At 38.6% G+C, this 21,790-nt stretch overlaps 1 protein-coding gene across 1 annotated transcript in view; it reads left to right on the forward strand.

The window, feature by feature from the left end:
• Window positions 1-21,790, forward strand: part of LOC150088287 (cubilin-like) — a 1,623,406-nt gene that overhangs the window by 937,269 nt on the left and 664,347 nt on the right. Inside the window, exon 28 of the mRNA XM_090370104.1 lies at window positions 20,504-20,691. Coding sequence (XP_090226230.1) covers window positions 20,504-20,691 — 188 coding nt within the window. The remainder of the gene's footprint in view (window positions 1-20,503; window positions 20,692-21,790) is intronic.

The following is a 21,790-nucleotide window of genomic DNA, read 5'->3' on the forward strand; positions in this document are numbered from 1 at the left end:
TTAGGCCTATAGCACACTCCTACTCTCAATTTTGATCTCCCAATGCTTATGTCACACCAAACTGACTTGGCACTGCACTGTCCAGCGATGTCCACTGTCTCCAGCCTCAATCCTGAACTGGAAAGGGCAGGAGTTGTCTGCTCCAACAGAAATAGCAAATGCATTAGCTGAGTTATTCACCAGTACATAAGCAGTGTCCACATACAGCCAAACCTTCCAAAAAATTAAGGCATCTGCAGAACAACTTAAAATAAACTTTTATATTAAGGCATCTGACCCGTACAATCAGCCATTCAGTCTAAAGGAACTTTTGGATTCTCTCAATAAAACATCAAGTACTGCTGCCGGTCTGGATGAAATATGCTACATAATGTTACAAAAGTTAAATAACAAAGCAGTAAGTTCCCTGTTGAAATTCTACAACCGAATATATTTAGAAAATACTTATCCGTACTCATAGCATCACTCAATTGTACTGACTTTTCTGAAGCCAGGTAAGGATCATACCATACCGGATAATTACAGGCCAATATTGCTGAATAGCTGTTTAGGCAAAGTCTTAGAAAAAATGGTCCACAGGCAGCTAATGTGGCTTCTGGAAACAAACAATCTGTTAAACTGAAACCAGTATGGGTTTCAGAAAAACCACTCAATCTTAGATGTGATGATTAAAGCAGAAGCAAACATCCGCAATGCTTTCATAAGTAGACAACATCTGGTTATGGTCAATCTTGATATTGAGAAAGCCTTTGATACCACTTGGCAATATGGTATCCTCCAGGACCTTCATTCCTTTGGTCTGAGGGGGCAGTTCACCCAATTTATACAAAAATTCCTACACTACAAAACGTTTCAAGTCAGATATAACAACAGTGTAACCAAATCGTTTGAACAAGAGGAGGGTGTCCTGAGTGAAACACTATTCACAATAAGAATTACAAATATGACACGAGACATACCGAAAACAGTTGAATCATACATGTTTGCTGATGACCTCATTATCTCTTTTCAGTAGCAAACTATGATTGCCATTGAAAGTCAACTTTAACCATCCATAGCCAGAATGTGGGTGCAATGGAATGGCTATTCATTAGCAGAAAATAAATCGACTGCATTTCATTTCTGTAAAATACGAAAATTACAACCAGATCCTGAAATCAGATTCTTTTTTAAACACATTTCATGTGTTTAAAAAAGAATCTGATTCCTTTTTTTTTTTTTTTTGATTTGGTAGTTGTTGGCGCATCGGCTTCTGTGGCCATATTGCACCTCCCAAGGTTTTTGCAGTACTTTGATCCAAGCCCGAGGCGGGAATCGAACCCGCGACCTTTGGGTTGCCGGGCAGGTACTTTACCCACTCGGCTAGCCCGGTCGGCTAATCTGATTCCTCTTACCAACAATTTGTTTATTGGGTTTATATATATACAGTAAACTTAATTTTTCCAATCACATAGCCTACCTTAGAATGGCCTGTCTAAAGAAAATAAACATCTAAAGAGCTGTCTCCTCTAACTCCTGAGGTGCTAATAGACACTTCCTCTCACATTTTTATAAAACTTTAATCTGGTCCCGCTTAGATTACAGATCACCCACCTATGACTCTGCAAGAACATAGTGCCCTAAGGATAGCCATGGGAGCCTTCAGAACATCTCCAGTCTACAGCTTATATATTGACACAAATGAACCCCCATTGCACTTCAGACAAAAATCCTTACTATGTAGCTATGCTGCAAAAATTAAAAGTATTCCATCTCATCCTTGCTCTGAATACCTGTTTGACCCTCTGTATGTATGCTATACTGTAATAACCCTGATGAAAACCACCCTGAGGGTATTAGATTGCAAGAACTGATACTTAGTTTTAATATTAACTTCCAGCATATCCTTGAAGACGTTTCTCCTCCTGAGCATCTTCTTCAGTTATCCCTGGATTCAATACTCACCTCTGATAATTTCTCTCTGAGATGGAGAAAAGGCTCCCTGCCAAACAACTACTTCCACCAGCTGTATGAAGATGATACATTAGAAAATGCAGAGATATTTCATAATTATACAAATGGCTCCAAAACAGATGAAGCTGTAGCAATTTGTTCTGCTTTTTCAGTAGCTGTGCCTCTTTCTACTTTCTATTGAATCCAGGGATAACTGAAGAAGATGCTCAGGAAGAGAAACGTCTTCAAGGATATGCTGGAAGTTAATATTACAATTAAGTATTAGTTCTTGCAATCTAATACCCTCAGGGTGGTTTTCATTAGGTTTATTCCAGTATAGCATACATACCGAGGGTCAAACAGGTATTCAGAGCAAGGGGGAGATGGAATACTTTTATAATACTGCAGAATTATATGCAATAAAACTAGTTCTAGATAATATAACCAAGCAGCAATTCAAGCAAGCTCTTATATACACAGACTCCTTAAGTGCCGTCAATGCCATTCAATCTACTACTTCTTCCCAACATCTCATTCGGACACAATTACGGTCTCAGTTATACCAATATCAAAAATCCATCCAGTGGTCACTTTCTGCTGGATCCCTGGGCATGTTGGTATCCCAGGTAATGAAAGTGCAGATTGTGCTGCTAAACATAATAGTGGATCATTCTACCACCTGAAAGTCCCATACACTGATTATAAATTCACTGTTAAAACAGCATGTAGGTTTCAATGGACTGATCTATGGCAAACACAAGCAAATAATAAACTATTTCAGCTTAAAAAATAACCTCAGTTGTGGACTTCTAGTTTCAGGAAAAGCAGGCAAGAAGTAATTTTGGCAAGACTCCATATTGGTCATTCTTATACAACTCATCATAGTGCTCTGAGGACTACGCTGAGAGTTTTCAGGACTTTTCCGATCCAAAGTCTATATATTGAAGTGCATGATCCCCCATTACACCTGCATAGAAAAACACTACTGCTCCACTATGCTGCTAAGATGGTAGAAACGTCTACCATCGCACCCAAGTTGGAAGTATATTTATAATACCCGTTGGGAATCCTACTATGCGAGCATGCCAAATGAAAATAGACCTGCCTTGCTTAGGATAAAAGAGCTTGTTCAGACTTGGAATGTCAATTTAAATGAAATTTTTTCAAGACACAACTGCACCTGTTGCTCCTTGGACATATGTGTCTGTCTCTCAAGATATACATTTCCTCCAGAGGGAGAAAAATATTATACCTCCCTGCAATATCAGACAGTTACATTCAGCTCATGCTGCTACGAACAACCATGCCTGCAAAATTTATACAGATGGTTCCAAAACTGAGAGTATGGTAGGCGTTGCGGTAGTTTTTCCTTTATGTACAAGTTCAGCCACACTGCCACTAGCTTGTAGTGTCTTCCAAGCTGAATTATATGCCATTAAATTAGCACTTAGTAAGATTATTGAGCTTTCCATCTCATCTGCCATAATTTACACAGATTCTCTTAGTGCTGTCTCTGCCATAAGAAAGAATTTCTCCTTTTCTCATCCTACATTGAAACAGATTCATTCCCAGCTATTCGCTTGCAGTGTGTCCAATCAGTCAATCAGTTTTTGCTGGATCCCTGGCCATTCAAACATTCTGGGAAATGAAAGTACTAACTTTGCCACTAAACATCCTCAACCCAATCTCTCACAGCATCCTCAGGTTCCTTACTCTGACTATAAGTCTGTCATGTGCAAAGCGTGTTATGATAAATGGTCACAGACCTGGAAAAGTGACACTGATAATAAACTTTACCAGATAAAAGAAGATCCAAAGCTGTGGCTCTCTGGCTTTCGATGAAACAGGAAGTCCATCAATCATCCAGACAATTTTTGTTATGTTTGTGGATGTTTTACCCCAAAGACTTGAAGGAAAAATATTTATGGCATTACTAAACTTTCATATTCTTTTTATTATGGATGTAAGAGTGGTGATCAAGACAAACCTTGGACACTTCATGAGTGTTGTATTACCTGTACGACAAACCTTAGGAAGTGGTTACATGGCAACCTCAAAGCATTACCTTTTGCAGTCCTATGGTTTGACGAGACCTGTCTAATTACATTAATGATTGCTACTTTGTATGATAAATATATCTGGTATGTCTAAAAAAAGCAAACATGCTATAATATTTCCAAATATAACTTCTACAATTAAGCCCATTCCACACAGTGACGATTTGCCAGTACCAGTGCCCCCCAAAACATGGGATAACAGTAGTGGGGAAGATAATAGTGATCAAGTTCAAGTTGAGAATTCCCCAGAAGCCTCCACTTCACAAAATGTCGACTATCAGCCAGTAAGCTCAGGTAGTGAGGTCCATTTAATCAAACAAGATGAGTTAGCATTAGCATTAGCATTAGTAGAGGCATTTGATGCAAGAAAGCAAGCTTATGCAGCATCAACCAAAAAAAAAATAGAGTAAAATATATAAATAAATAAAAAATAGCCACTTCCACTTCACCCCTCTGTTCGTTCGAAATACCTGTCCAGCTGAGCCTTAAACTTATTTAGGCTATCAACTTCCACGACAAGGGATGGAAGTTTGTTCCACCTACCAACCACCCGCTGGCTAAAGGCAAATTTCCGCACATCTATCCTACATCTGTCTTTCCTCAATTTGAATTTATGCCCTCTCAGGTGATTATTCTGAGCAACATTGAGCATGCTCAAACCATTCAAGGCTTTGTACACCTCTATCAGATCACCTCGCTGGTGTCTAGTCTCCAGACACTGTAATTCACAAAACTTAAGCCTTTCTTCGTAAGAGCACCCCTTTGTTCCATTCGCTAATCTTGTTGCCCTTCTCTGTACTCGTTCCAGCAGCTCTACATCCTTCTTGAAATGAGGCCTCCAGGCCTGTATACAGTACTCTAGATGTGGCCTGACCATTGCCTTATACAAGGGAATAATCACCTCCTTATCCCTGCTAGAGAAATTCCTGTATATCATTGATAAGACACCATGAGCTACTCTTGAAGCCCGTCTGCACTGCTCAGAGAACTTCATATCTGCCTGCACAACCACCCCCCAGGTCCCTTTCATTCTCTACCACTGTCAGTGTAGTACGTTAAAGGAAGTTGAATTGGCAGCTTGGTGATTATTTAAGGCAGTAATTCAGGTTTTTGGGTAATAGGAAAGAAGAAAACTATGAACTGTTGGATGTTTAATTTACTCGCATGCTACAAAAACATGGACTGTCGAATGTCGTTAAATTCATTTTCTTCATTCCCTTCTCAAATTTTTCCCCGAAAATCTGGGAGATGTGAGTGATGAACAAGGGGAGCAGTTTCATCAAGATATTTCCACGATGGAAAAGTGGTACCAAGGTTGCTGGGATCCTGTAAAGATGGGAGATAACTGCTGATTCCTTGTGAGGGAGAGTGTAAGCAGAAATATAAGAAAAAGTCCCTTAGTAGCAAACATTTTTAAGGACAATTACAGGTATGCTAATTATATATCACTGAAATATAACTATTTCGCTATGATTTGTGATAATTTTTCCGAAGTTAAAGTTATAGAGAATGTATAATTTTTTTTACACTTGTATTACAAACTTGAATTATAAGTATATATCTCTTTATTTTAACATTAAACGTTGGTACATCTTTTGACGTAGATGTGATAGAGACTTTTTATGGTGCTTTTTGGAATCAGCGTGTGTATTTCCTCCAGAATCACATATTTTCATTGCTAAGGTATGACAAATTTTTTTTTTTGTTGGCCAGTGTAATTTATCTAATTCTCTCATTAATTTATTCAAACTACCCACTTCCATAACACTATAGAAATTTGTTCCAATTGTCAACTGTCCTCTGACTGAAACCAAATTTTCACACAACTTTTCTGCAGTCATCCTTCAATTTCAGTTTATGACTCCTTATGTGTGTGTTATCTGAGCAACATTTAGCTTACTCAATCCATTCATAGCTGAAACACCTCAATCAAATTTGCTCACTGGTACTAAATTTTCAGATGCTAATTTGTAGAACTGAAATTTTTCTTGGTAAGAGTACTCTGTTTCCTCTCACTAACCTTGTTGCTCTTCTCTATACTTATTCCAATAGATCCATATCCTTCCTGAAATGATTTTCCCAATTCTGTGTGCAGTATTCAAGTTGTAGCCTTACTATTGTTATTACTCATATTAATATAATTACTCATATTCCTGCTCACAGAATTGCTGTATATCATTTACAAAACCTGATGCCCAAAGCCTATCTGCACTGTTTATGGCACTTTGTCTGACTGCAGAGTGCCTAAGGTATAGATTGCCATCAGGCATTGGTCTCCAGGTCTTTATTCTTCTCTACTATTGGCTGTAATACTACACATTGTATATGTTATTCTGGGATTACTACTGCCCATATGCATTACTTTGCATTTATAGCACATATCCTACACGTCCAAATTTAAATATGACAAAATTAAACCACACTCACCATTCTCGGCTTTTCCAATTCTAGCGTTATCTCTCTTCTTTTTTTTTTTTTTTTTTTTTTTTTCATAGGCCATAGCCACTGAAATCTCAGGAAATTAGGTGGCAGGCCTGCTAAAGTAAAACAAATTACTGGGGTACCTGGTCTGCCTCCACATCCTTCCTGAAATGATTCTCAACTTAGAGTGGGCAACTCTGGGAACCACCAGGAGCCCAGCAGCTAAATGGCCAGAAGAACAATGGTACACACCACAATATCCATACACTTTTAAATCTTTGGCCTGTACAGTATATTATATCACATGACAACGATGTAAACTACATGGAGATGGGGGAAACTCCTGGTGCCGTTAGATCCTAAACACACAATACCACTTCTGACGCTGCAAATAGTGTCAGAGTGGAAAAAACACTACTCATCCTTCACCTTCAAAAGACATGGCAATTAAGATGGGACCAAACCACAAAGGGATCCATCACCAAGAAATTCATCCCTGAAATCTCAAGAATCTCCCCTGAGCCACCGACATGGTTCTCACAGGAGCTCCCCACCACTCTCCTTTTCACAGGGCATGGGTCATTCAAAGCTAAATTGGCCGGGATGAGGATCGTGGAGGACCCGAACTGTCATTGGGGCTCCCCAGAGACCTGGGATAATTTGCTATGAAGACTTTAGGCACTCTCTTATGATGAGAATTCACTACATCCCCATGAATATGGAGCACCACCTGCTTGATACAGCTGAAGAATACCAGCCTTCACTGCCTTTGCAAAGGACCTATTCCAGAGGCAAAAAACCCTACACAGAACATAAGAGATCTGGGAATTAGAACGTATTCTGCCATTGAAATCGACTGGTGACTGGGACCCACCGCCTACTTGAAGACTGCTGTGATCATCAAATGACACCAAATCGGACTAGATACCCAACTTGGACTCTTTACCAACAGTGACAATGTGCTCTCTAATGCCAATGCCTGATGGCAATCTATACTGGGCTCCCTTTTCTGGTACCTTTACTCCCTTTTCCCTGGCAGGGGAGGGAGACAGTATTGTTTCCTTCTCCCATTGCAAACCCTTATTCTTCTCCTGGTGGGGCAGAGAGAGTCAGGGGGAGAGCCTCACTGAACAACCTGGGGTTGCCTTTTCTGTTGTCCCCATACTTCTGTTGTCCCCATACTTCTGTCTTCCCCCTCAGCCTTCAGTCTCCCCCTACCGACTCTGCCTAATATGCCAGTGTATATACACCACACGGGCGCCTCCGTAGCCAGGTGGGAAGGAGCAGCAGTGCATAGCACACGCTTCTTGATTAGACCGGGGTTCCAGCCCATCACCACCAAATACGGAGGATGCGGAAAGGTCAGAGAATGACCACCGCATATCCCGGAGCAATATGGCCTTAGTTGCTAATGCTCCTAAAAACCAAATAACTAACTAACTAACTAATATATACCACACAAAAAAATGTACAAAATGAGAAAAGTATGCATAACTTTCTGGAACAAGACATGGTCTAGCCAAGGAGGATATCTCTGTGTGTGCTAGGGGCACACAATGTGAAGAAATTAGGTGGCAACTCAGCATTTTGATGGGTCTATGAGAGTTTGAGGCATAGGAGTAGATGCTCTCAAAGGAATAAAAATGGTAGGAACATCTTAGCAGAACTACCACAGCTGAATCTTGTGCATCAGGCAACACTGCAGAAGTCTTCAAGGCAGAATTTTGCTGGCCCCACAGTAGCTAATTATTCACAGTGACTTAATTGTCAGGGGAAACAGGAAATATATTGTCCAAAAGGATAGGTGCAATAGAACCAGGGTATATCTGGGGGGGGGGAAGTTAATGATGTAGAGCAGATATCATCTTTTAAGGGCGCAAAAGGTGATATTGTTGTACACGTTGGCACTAATAAGATTAAGTGTAGGAGACCTGTGGACTTACTTGACAAGTACAGGTCGATGTTGAAAAAAAAAAACAGTTGCAAGTTAGGGTTGAATTTGAAAGGGACTACAATTCTGCCCAGATATGATAAGAGGAAGTATATAATGAGAGCCTTTGTCAATCAATTCCACCCTAGAGAGATTGTGGGGTACAGTTTTCTAAACCTGGTGTGTACTTGTTAACAGGAGAGAATGCTTCTACAGGGATGGGATACACTTAAATAGAAAGGGAGTAAGAATATTTGTTGATGCTATCGAGGCAGTGTTAGGTGGGTTGGAAAATGGCTAGCATGGGGGGGGGGATACATATACTAATAGATTAACAGTAGCAGCTGGCAGAGGTGAAAGTGATTCTTGCACTGTTTCTATTGGGACGAGCAGCAGCCTCGAGGAAAAAAAAGGTGCAGGGGATTTCAGAGATTGCTGGGAGTTATTGCGGAACAAGTAAATACATGGGCTGTGTTAGGGTACCTAAGAATAAGAACAGGTGCATGTATACTTGAATGTTCACCAATGCTAGGAGTTTAGTAAATAAATTTCATTAGCATTAGCATTAGCATTAGTAGAGGCATATGATGCAAGAAAGCAAGCTTATTCAGCATCAGCCAAAAAAAAAAAAAAAAAACCCTCTCCCATTTCACCCCTCCGTTCGTTCGAAATACCTGTCCAGTTGAGCTTTAAATTTGTTTAGGCTATCAACTTCAACAACAAGTGATGGAAGTCGGTTCCACCAACCAACCACCCGCTGGCCAAAGGCAAATTTCCGCACATCTATCCGACATCCGTCCTTCCTCAATTTGAATTTATGCCCTCTGAGGTGATTATTCTGAGAAAGATGAAGAATCCCATTGGCATTGAGCATGCTCAAACCATTCAAAGCCTTATACACCTCTATCAGATCACCTCGCCGGTGCCTAGTCTCCAGACTCTGTAATTTGCAAAACTTAAGCCTTTCTTCGTAAGAGCAACCCTTTGTTCCATTTACTAATCTTGTTGCCCTTCTCTGTACCCGTTCCAGCAGCTCTACATCCTTCTTGAAATGAGGCCTCCAGACCTGTATACAGTACTCAAGATGTGGCCTAACCATTGCCTTATACAAGGGAATAATCACCTCCTTATCCCTGCTAGAAAAATTCCTCTTTATCATTGACAAGACACCATGAGCTACTCTTGCAGCTCGTCTGCACTGCTCAGAGAACTTCATATCTGCCTGCACAATTACCCCCAGGTCCTTTTCATTCTCCACCACTGTCAGTGTAGTACCGCAGAGTTGATACATTGCTCTGGGGTTACTGTTACCCATATGTAGTACTTTACATTTGTCAATGTTAAACTTCATTTGCCACCTCTCAGCCCATCTGTTCAACCTTTCCAGATCCTGTTGCAGCAGCATAGCGTCAGTAGTGGCCTTAACGACCCTGCCAACCTTTGTATCATCTGCAAACTTAGACATTAAACTTGATATCCCATCATCAATATCATTCATAAACACCGAAAACAACAATGGACCCAACACTGAACCTTGAGGAACTCCACTAATAACATTAGTCCACGTTGAGCAGTGTCCATTGATTACCACTCTCTGTCTTCTGCCACTCAACCATCCCCTTATCCATAGCAGCAATTTGCCTCCAATGCCACACTGCTTCAATTTGTGCAGCAGTCTTCCGTGTGCAACAGTATCAAAAGCCTTTCTATGATCAAAGTATATAATATCAAAGTTATTCCCTGCATCCAGTTCTTTTGTGACTACATCATAGTATCCAATCAAATTGGTCAGGCAAGACCTGCCCTTAACAAAACCATGCTGCGTCTGAGCTATAACTGAATTCTTGTCTAGATGATCCTGCAGTGCTTCTTTAACCAGTGCCTCCATTAATTTACCTGGAACAGAAGTTAAACTAACAGGTCTATAATTACTTGTGTCAGCCTTTGATCCTCCTTTGTGAATTGGGGTTACATTTGCACATCTCCAGTCTATGGGTACCTCCCCTGAGTCCAAAGAAGCTCTCATAATTATGGCTAGGGGTTTGCATACTTCCTTTGCTGCCTCCTTTAATATAACTGGATAGATCCCATCCACCCCAGGTGCCTTTTTATGTTTATCCTCAACAATCTCTCCTCCACTTTCCTCTCAGTTATTACAAAATCATCCAGCTCACTGCCAATGTTTACTTTACCTGCATCATTCTCCTTCCTGAATAACTCCTCATGCATGAATGTAGATGCAAAATACTCGTGTAGATTGTTAGCCACCTGAGCAGGATCCTCAACTGTTGAACCATCAATATCCAGTGGACCAATCTGATTCATCCCTTTCCTTCTCGAGTTCAAGTATGTAAAGAACTCCTTTCTGTTTTTCTTTGCATCCTTTGCCAAGGATTTTTCGTAGTCTGCCTTTGCCTGCCTAATCTCCTTTGTGACTTGGTTACAGACCAACTTATATCTATCATAGGCTTCCATGTCACTCATTAATTTGTATGTATCCCATGCATTTTTCTTCTCTGCCACATGTCTCATTAGTCCATCTGACAACCATTTAGGCCTAAACCTTGAACAATATTTCTTAGTTGGTATGTAAAGCCTGGTAGCCACCAAGATTAGTTCCTTGAATGCTTCCCATTTTGAGTTTGCTGTTGGTAACATCATCAGTTGGTCCCACTGTATAGAATTTAAATACTGTCTCAGACCATCATAGTCGCCTTTACGAAAACAAAAACCCTTCCCTTTACCTCTGATGGTAGTTACCTCCTTGAGTAAATCCCACTTCAACACACTGTGATCACTGCCACCTAGTGGTTCATTTATCTGCAGGTTCTTAATGCATGAAGAATCACTACTGATAATCAGATCAAGAGTATTGCTCCCTCTTGTTGCCTCACGAACATGCTGATGTAGAAAACAATCATCCAATAAATCCACAAAAGCCTTGCTAGTGTGCGAGTGACCAACCCACAAATTCCAGTCAATATCTGGGAAATTAAAATCCCCCATTATAAGACTCTCTGATTTACTGGCCCACTCTATTTCCCTGTACAATATATTATTATACTCATCAGAGTCATTAGGCCTATAGCACACTCCTACTCTCAATTTTGATTTCCCTATGCTTATGTCACACCAAACTGACTCGACACTGCCCTGTCCATCGATGTCAACTGGCTTCACTTCCTTTGACTTTATGTGTTTCTTAATTAATAGCATAACCCCTCCTCCCCTCCTGTCCTGTCTATCCTTTCTATATACATTGTATTCCCCAAATTCCAGTTCCGCATTACTTATATCTGTGTGACACCACGTCTCTGATATCCCAACAATATCTGCCTTTGATGTTTTGAGCAATACCTCAAATTCATCAAATTTATTTACCAAACTCCTAGCATTGGTGTACACGCAGGTATACATGCACCTGTTTCTATTCTTAGCTACCCTAACACAACCCATGTGTTTACTTGTAACGCAATGACTACCAGCAGTCTCTGAAATATCCTGCATCTTGTTTTTCAGACTTCTGCTCATTTGAATAGAAGCAGTGCAAGAATCACTTCCACCTCTGCCAGTGGCTACTGTTAATCTATTAGTCCTTGTATCCCCCCCAACTAGCAGTTTTCCGACCCATTATACAAGGAATTTGAGGTGCTGGTCAAAACATCAAAGGCAAATATTGTTGGAATATCAGAGATAGGAAGTGAAGAGGGGTTGTGCTTTTAGTTAAGAAATATAAAATCTAAGGCTTTGCATCCAGTTGACATAGGTGGACAATACAATGCTGAATCAGTTTGGTGCGACATAAGCACTGATAAAGGAAAATTGAGAGTAGGAGTGTGTTTTAGCACTGTTAAGCCTGATGAGTATAATGAACAACTGTACAGAGTAATAGAATGGGCCAGTAAATCAGATTGTCATATAATGGGGGATTTTAACTTGCCAGATATTGACTGGAACTTGTGGGTTGGTAACTCACACACTAGCAAGAATTTTGTGGAGTTATTGGATGACTGTTTTCTACAGCAGCATGTTCGAGAGGTAACCAGATAGAGTAATACTCTTGATCTGATTATCAGCAGTGATTATTCATTCATTAAGAATTGGCAGATAAAGGAACCACTGGGTGACAATGATCACAGTGTACTGATGGGGGATTTGCTTAAAGATGTACCTACAATCAAAAGTAAAGGGAAGGTTTTTTTGCTTCCATAAAGCCGACTACAGTGGTCTCAGACAGTTTTTAAATTCTGTATAGTGAGATCAAATGATGATGTTACCAACAGCAAATTCTAAATGGTAAGCATTCAAAAAATTAAACTTGGAAGCTACTAGACTTTCCATGCCAACAAAGAAATATTGTTTGTGGTTTAAGCCTAAATGGATGTCAGATGAACTAATGAGACTCTTGGCAGAGAAGAAAAATGCATGTGATGCATATAAAACTATCAGATGAGACAAAAACCTATGGTAGATATAAGCTAGTCTGTAATCAAGTCATGAAGGAGATTAGACAGGCAAAGACAGATTACGAGAAATCCTTGGAAAAAGATGCAAAGAAGTCTATTTATCTAAACTCTAGAAGAAAGGAGTTGAATCAGAATGGTATGCTTGTTATTGATGGTTCGACTGTTGATGATTCTGCTCAGGTAGCTGACAGACTGAATGAGTATTTTTCATCCATATTCACACTTGAAGAGCTATTCAGGGAGCGGAATGCCAGAAGTTTATTGAACTCTGGCAGCGAGCTAGATGATTTTGTAATAACTGAGAGGAAAGTGGAGGGAAATTGTTGAAATTAAACATAAGAAAAACACCTGGGGTGTATGAGGTCTACCCAGTTATATTAAAGGAGGCAGTGAAGGAAGTAAGCAAATTCTTAGCCATAATTATGAGAGCCTCCTTGGGCCTCAAAGAAGGTCCATGGACTTGAGATGTGGAAATGTATCCCCAATTCACAAAGGGGGACAAAGAGTGACATGAGTAATTACAGACCTGTTTGTTTAACTTCTCTTCTGGGAAATTATTGGTGGCACTGGTTAAAGAAGTACTGCAGGATCATCTAGACAAGACTGCAGTTATAGTTTAGACAGAATATGGGAAGTCTTGTCTGACCAATTCGATTGGATACTATGATGTGGTCACAAAGGAACTGGATGCAAAAAATAATTTTGACATCATATACTTGGATTTTAGGAAAGCTTTCAATGCTGTTGCACATGGAAGACTTCTGTATAAATTGAAGCAGTATGGCATTAAGGGCAATTTGCTGTTATGGATAAAGGGTTGTTTGAGTGGGAAAAGACAGAGAGTGGTAATCAATGAACTGTGCTCTTCATGGAATAATGTTATTAGTTGAGTCCCACAGAGTTCTATGTTGGGCCCATTATTGTTTTCTGTATTTATTAATGATATTGATGAAGGCTTAATGTCCAAGATTGCAGATAATACGAAAGTTGGCAGGGCTCTTAATGACACTAATGATAGTATGATACTGCAACAGGATCTAGGGAAATTGAGCAGATAGGATGAGAGGTGGCAACTGTGGAGTGTAACATTAAAAGATGTAAATTAATGCACATGGATAGCAGTAATCCCAGAGTAACAGATTGACTGCCTGGAACTACTGCTCAGCATAGCAGAGAATGAAAAAGACCTGGGGGTAATTGTGCAGTCAGATATATAGTTTTCTGAGCAGTGAAAAAAGGCTGCAACAGTAGCTCATGGTGTCTTGTCAATGATATACAGAAATTTTTCTAGACGGGATAAAGAGGTAATTATCACCTTCTATAAGGCAATCAAGGTCAGGCCACACCTTGAGTTCTGTATACAGGTCTTGAGGCCTCATTTTAGGAAGGATTTAGAGCTGCTGGAATGAGTACAGAGAAGGGCAATGAGATTGGTGAGGTGAACAAAGGGTGCTCTTATGAAGAAATGCTTAAGTTCTGCAAATTGCAAACTCTGGAGACTAGGCACCTGCAAGGTGATCTGAGTGAGGTGTATAAGGCATTGAATGGTAGATCAATGTTGATGGGATTCTGCTGGGTAGGCAATGTTGATGGGATTCTGCCTCTTGCACAAAAAATTAATCACCTGAGGGGACAGGAATTCAAATTAAGGAAAGACAGTTGTAGAATAGTTGGGCGGAAATTTGCCTTAAGCTAGCGGACTGTCGTGTGGCAGTTGACAGCTTAAATAAATTCAAGGCAGAACTAGAGAAATGTTTTGAGTGAATGGATGGGTGAAATGGGAATGTTTTTTTTTTTTTGGTTGATGCTTTATAAGCCTTCTTTTATGCCTCTATTAATGCTAATCCCAGTTGTTCCAATTTGTTTAGCAGTTTATTCATGTGGATGAGTATCAAAATGTTTTCTAAAAATCCAGTCCCTTTGTTATTGCAACCCAATCAGGTTGGTCACATAAGATCTGCCCTTGTAAAATCCATGTGGTGATTATGATTGAATTCCAGTCTATATGGTCCTGCCTTACTTCCAATTATTTTTTCAATTTTTTCAATTTTTTGAGTAATGAAAAATTCAATTATTTTCCTTGGAAAAGTAGTCAGGTTTACAGTTCTGTAATTACTCACTTGTCCCTTTCATCTCCAATTATGAAATGGGAAGTCATTCACACATCTACAATCCATTGGACCTCTCATAAACCCAAGACTTCTCTCATAATTATGTCTGAAGGTTTGCTCACCTCGTTTTTTTTTTTTTTTTTTTTGTTTGTTTGTTTGTTTTGTTTCTCATAATATAATTGGATAGATGTCATCCACATCAGTTTCAACGATTTCTCTTCCACTTTCCTCTCATTTATTAGAAAATCATTTAGCTCCTGTTAAAATTTAATATGCTTCGGCATATCAAAATCTAAGAATTCATGTGAAAGTAGATGCATAATATCTATTCCATTTTTCAGCAACATGAGCAGGATCATCAACTATTAAATGATTCATATCTAGTGTTCCAATGTAATTCATCCCTAACATTTGTTCCTGTAAGTCATCCAGTAAATCCAGAAATAAATCTTCTGCTATTTAAATGACTAAACCACATGTTTTAGACAATATCTGGAACATTAAAATTTACTGGCTTATGTGTCTGTGTAGCTGTTGATTATACTCAACCCAATAATATGTCCTATGCTATACTCTATTCTCGTTTTTGTTTTTCAAATACTGCTGTCACACCAATTGATTCAGCATTGCCCTATTCACTTACACTGCTGGGTAGGCAGCTTGTATCCTGCTTATTTATCAAAAGCATAATGCCCCCTCCCCCCACTCCTGTCTTGGTGGATGGCTGATAGGTGTTCACCAAGTCTATGGAGTGGGATTAACCTTTATCCCCTTAATCCTGCAATGTGAAAAACAGCAGGAAGGTCCTATTGGGAGGAAAAATGTTGATGCATAAAGACACTACAACTTGACCCTGCTCCATCAAGTAATAAAATTGCTACAGTTTCTTTTCCCCATTTGGGTTAAGTGGCCAGTCATTGAGCGTGAACACGCAACTTGACACTACAAGGACACAGGCAACTACACTGAATGGCCTTTATCTGTACATGTTAGCCACACACACACACACACACACACACACACACACACACACACACACACACACACACACACACACACACACACACACACACACACACACACACACACACACACACACACAATGAAGTTGCCATTGATTGAAAGTCTGTTGTGTATGCATTATATTAACAATGTTCTAATTCTGTTTCCTTTATGTCTGAGCACCACATCTGTGATACCCCTTCAAATCATACAATATAAAATGTCCATGTTTGATGACTTAACCAGTACTTCAAATTCATCAAATTTGTTTACTGTACTCTTAGTGTTAGTGTATGGGCAAGTATACATGAATCTGTTTTCTCCCTTAGTAATCTTAACACAACCCATGTATGCATGTTCCCTGAGGATGTCCAGCTTTTAGCATTAGTATTAGTAGGGGCATGTGAAGCCAATAAAGCAAGCTTATACAGCATTAGCCAAAAAAAAAAAACAAAAAAAACCACTTCCTATTTCAAATACCCATTCCCTACAAGTTTGTCTAGTTCTTCCTTGAATATATTTAAGCTATCAACTTCCACAATGACAGATGGAAGTTTGTTGCAGAAATCAACCACTCGCTGGTTAAGGCAAATTCCACACAACTATTCTGCAAACATCTTTCCTCAGTTTGAATTTATACCCCATCAAGTACATAATCTGGGTGAGTGGAAGAATCCCATCAGAACTGAGCTTGCTCACACCATTCAGTGGCTTAAACACTTCAATCAGATCAACTCGCAGGTGCCTACTCTCCAGATTCTGCAATTTTCAGAACTGGAGCCTTTCTTGGTAAGTTAATCACCTTTTTCTCCTGCAGACATACCCTAGTCCTATTCGAACTATCCTTTTTGCACAGTATATTTCCAGTTTCCATGACAATGGATTCACCATAAACAAAACTTGATCCTGTGGGAGAAGTGCATTCTGCTTTGGGGGTTGCCACTGTGTTGCCTGATGATGACATGCAAGCTCTGGCATTGATGTGGGCAGGTGAGAGATTGATGTGTCTCCAATTTACATTCTTCAACAGCGTGCACCCAGTTCTTCAAGTTTTCATCAAGGACTATAACAATGTTGCATTGGCAAGTAATACCCTCACAGTCTTTACATCGAACATACACAGATACATCCCCTTTGGCAATATCATGTCCCATTCCTGATAGCTCTGCACACATCAAACAAACAGTAGATTTCATTAGGTTGTAATTCAGAGGATGATCATCCCCTTCAGTTTTTCTTTGAGTCACAGCTCTCCTGTTGCCTTCAGCTTTTTGCTTTGCTGCTCTGGTCTGAAGCATGATTTCGGTTCTAATTCAACCTAATTAAAAATAATACCTAAACTTATATCCTTATGCAGTAATAACTACACACTGGTTATTATGAAATTTATGTTATTGAATATATATATATGTAATAAAATGAAATAAATAAGAAAATAAATATAAAGCTATCATTAGAGGCAGCAAAAATACACATCCTCCACATGATGCCCATTACATAACCGATAATATGAATTAAAATCAAATTAAAACATATGCCATTAGTAGTATGGCAAAACTGTATAGAGAAAATTTAAAATAAAAATTAAATCAACAGGGAGGCGAAAGTAAAGGTAACAAGACAGAAACTGTAGCTGAAAGCCTCCAAATAATTTAGAAATTCAATTAAATCCAATTAATAGTAAATGCATATTAAAATTTAAAATATAAGGCCAATTATATAGAAATTTAGCGGCACACCCCCTAGTAAGGTACCAGTTCTGAGAGACGTGAAATATCAACAAAATGAGACTAAACAAACTATAAAATAAAACAAAGTAACAAAATAATAGACTGATCATTATGCCCCATATTGATGGAGGACCATGAGGCCAATAATGGTCATGGAATCACTAGACAAATCGTCGCAAAGGTGAACCAATCGAAGGACCAAACCACCCCTCCATCCTCCAATCGAACCACAAATGCAGAAGATTTTGCATAGCGGTGGTCCTTATGCAGCAAGAAATAAACTATAGAACAGATGAGCACTCTAGAGCAGAGCCACACCACCAATATATGTAAGCTTAATCAGCTTTATATAGACAGAAAAAGGAAAATAAAAATATAGATGGCGGTATAGGCACAGCTTCAGCATGTCAAACCCACTACTACCACCTGATTTACATATATTTGAATAATGACATTAAAAAATAATTAATTAAATAAATAAGAAAATAAAAAATAATAAAATGAAATAAATATAAAGCTATCATTAGAGGCAGCAAAAATATACATCCTCCACATGATGGAGGATGGGCATCCTCCACATAATTGGCCTTACATTTTAAATTTTAATATGGATTTACTATTAATTGGATTTAATAGAATTTCTAAATTATTTAGAGGCTTTCGGCTACAGTTTCTGTCTTGTTACCTTTACTTCCCCCTCCCTGTTGATTTAATTTGTATGATATACAGGGATTTTGCTAGCAGGGATAAGGAGGTGATTATCCCTTTGTATAAGGTAATGGTCAGGCCACACCTTGAGTACTGCATACTTGTATGGAGGCCTCATTTTAGGAAGGATGTAGAGCTGCTGGAACAAGTGTAAAGACTGGAACAACTGGCAATGAGATTGGTGAGAGGAACAAAGGGTTGCTCTTACCAAGAAAGGCTTAAAATTGGGCACCTGTGAGGTGATCTGATTGAGGCATATTGAATGGTTTCAGTAAGCTCAATGCTGATGGATTCTTCCTCTTGCTTATATTATACTCCTGAGGGGGCTTCAGTCCAAATTGACGAAAGGCAATTGTAGAATAGATGTGTGGAAATTTGCCTTTTGCTAGCAAGTGGTTGATTGCTGAAACAATCTTCCATCTGTCTTTGTGGAAGATAATAAATTCAAGGAAGAACTCGACAAACTTTTGGAGTTAATGGATGGGTGAATAGTTTTTTTTTTTTTGGCTGAAGCTTATAAGCATGATTTCTTACATCATATGCCTTACATCATAATTATCTAATGCTAATTCCATTGATTGCAGCATCTTGCATTTATATTCATACTACTGCTCCTCAAAGACCTACGAGCATATTTATAATTCTCTGATCTGACACATGGTGCTCGGGCAGGATATGACTACTATCGACAGAGAGGTGTGCAGGTATTAATGATAGGGTAGTGAAATATACAGCTCGGAAACCATTGAAAATTGGACCTATTTATTTGAACATTATTTTTTTTTTTTACTTGTTTTGATACACAGAACTACCCCTCTATTTTAGTTGAAAATAGTAATTTAGATGCACACACATACATAGATATGTGCACTGTTTTGCTGCTCTATTAGGAATATGGAGATTTGATCTATATGCCTCAACTAATGCTAATGCTAATATGCAACATCTGACATCTATATGCAGCATGAAAATCAAAGAGATCACATGTTATGTGGCATATGCAGAAAAACACTATAAAGCAGTACGACTTCAAGCACCCATATTAGTTCATTTATAATGGAGAACAAACAGGATCTTGTGAACTTCAAAAGTGTTATGTGTCATGAATTTAACAGGTGCTAAATGTTACCACCTGTTAAATGATGGCAAACTGATGGCAAAGTAAAGTGATGGAGCAAGTTGTGATAAAGCAAGTTTCTGGTGCAACTCCTACATCTAGAGTTGTTTAACAAATCTTTTCATTACAAAACAACAACAATGAATTTACTGCTGCATTTTAATGTAGTTCTCACACCATGTGAAAACCTACAAATAATGCATTGTAAGAGTAGGAGACTTGCATGGAAGCCACTGCCTTTGAATACAGCCAGAAAATACAGATGTGTTAGTGTCACGTATGCAAAGGATGGATGCAAGAGGACTGATATGAGGAGTGCCAAAACTCATATTTGAACATGCATACTTTTATGTTTACCTCTATGTAAAGTGATATTTTCAAGATGATGATGCAACCATTTGCCACATCAAATGTATGAAAGAATGGTTTAAGGAACAAGGAAGATTTCAAGTGAGCCCGTCCATTAATTTCAGTCCCATTGCAGTAACTGGATAGGTGTATTCATCAGCATAATCCTCTTCCCACATCACTCCGGTAACAGAGGACAGAGTAACAGAGGTTGTGTATATGAGTAACCCAATATTCGTGTCATTTTTCACCACCTTGTTCAACCCATACCATATCATCAGAGCAGGAGTTAAGAATGATAGTAGCTCAATGCATTATTAACTCATGGTCCTAACAAAACTGGCCAGGAAGAATGTGCGTATGTGTAATCAAAGTTATGTATATCTTTGTAAAACAATTGCAGGTTGTGTTGCATTGATTTGGTAATTATGAATCAACAGGGCTTACCTTTATTTTTGATATTTAATAGATTTGATACTAGAGAGCTATTAAGTGCTCGATATTTCCTATATTCTATTATATTATTATGAATCAACAGGGCTTACCTGTTGATTCATAATAATAAAATTGATTTGGTAAATACAGTTAATATCATATTGCTTTTTTATATTAATAAAAATTAAACTAAACCTATAATTCCAAAGTATTAACTCCCACATTCATGATTTTATTTATTTATAGGATGTGGTGGGCATTTCAATACCCCTACAGGAGTTATTACTTCTCCAAACTATCCACAACCTTTTCCCCATAGGCGTTACTGCCACTGGATAATAAATGTTGAAGAAGGACGTCGTATTACTCTTTCATTTAGAGCACTTAATCTTCTTCAAGATCCTGTAACAGGTTCCTGCATAGACTTTGTTATGGTATGTCTGAATTCTTTTCCTATGTATGTATTGTATTTAGTTTCTTTAACTCAATATGATATAGTGATACCTCTAGAGGAACTCTCAACTTGATTCTTGACTTGGCCTTTACCAAAGATTCATCTGCTGTGAAAATTTTTTAAATCAGTAGCACTTAACAGGATGTGATAATCAAGTTTTATTATAAAATGTATTCATAGAAATTATGATTAATTAGAGTAAAGAGAAGGATCTTAATTATATAGATGGGGAGGGAGTAATTATGTTGGTCTCAAGCATCATTTCCATTTAATTCAGTTAAAGCAGCTGAAATTAATAAGGGATTCATATCATAAAATGAGGAATGTTGCAAAAAAGAAATTACAGATGATTCAAACCATTTCATACTTTAAAAAAATGGCTCAAGATGGAAACCAAAATAGATGGAAACCAGAATTGATGAAATTAGTGTCAGGAAAGAAAGCTGTTTGGGATTTCATTAGGTTGTCAAGTGACCCTATTCAATTTTGAACGTGCATTGTTGTATGTGGTTTCTAATCTAGTTGTACAGAGGCAGGGGGCTGACTAAGGCAAAGAAGCCCATTTTACACAGTTAAGAATTCTCTCTGTCTGTCACATGTGTTGAAAGTGGAAACAAGAAACTTGTGTAAAGTTCACCACCTTTTAATCTTCATTAAAAAAAAAATTTATTTTGCTCACAACATTTTACTTTAATTTTCATTATTTCAGTAACAAATTTATATTTTGTTAATAATAATTTTTATTCTTAACATCAACTACATCAGCATGTTCGGGAGACAACTAGAGGGAGTAATACTCTTGATTTGATTATCAGCAGTGATTCTTCATGCATTAAGAATCTGCAGATAAATGAACCACTAGGTGGCAGTGATCACAGTGTGCCGAAGTGGGATTTACTCAAAGAGGTAACTACCATTAGGGGTAAAGGGAAGGGTTATTGCTTCCGTAAAGGTGGCTATGATGGACTGAGACAGTATTTAAATTCTATACAGTGGGACCAACTGATGATGTTACCAACAGCAAATTCAAAATGGGAAGCATTCAAAGAACTTATCTTGGAAGCTACTAGGCTTTACAT

The sequence above is a fragment of the Mastigoproctus giganteus genome, chromosome 3 (genome assembly GCF_048544385.1).
Source record: "Mastigoproctus giganteus isolate SK-2022 chromosome 3, ASM4854438v1, whole genome shotgun sequence".
Taxonomy (NCBI): Eukaryota; Metazoa; Arthropoda; class Arachnida; order Uropygi; family Thelyphonidae; genus Mastigoproctus; species Mastigoproctus giganteus.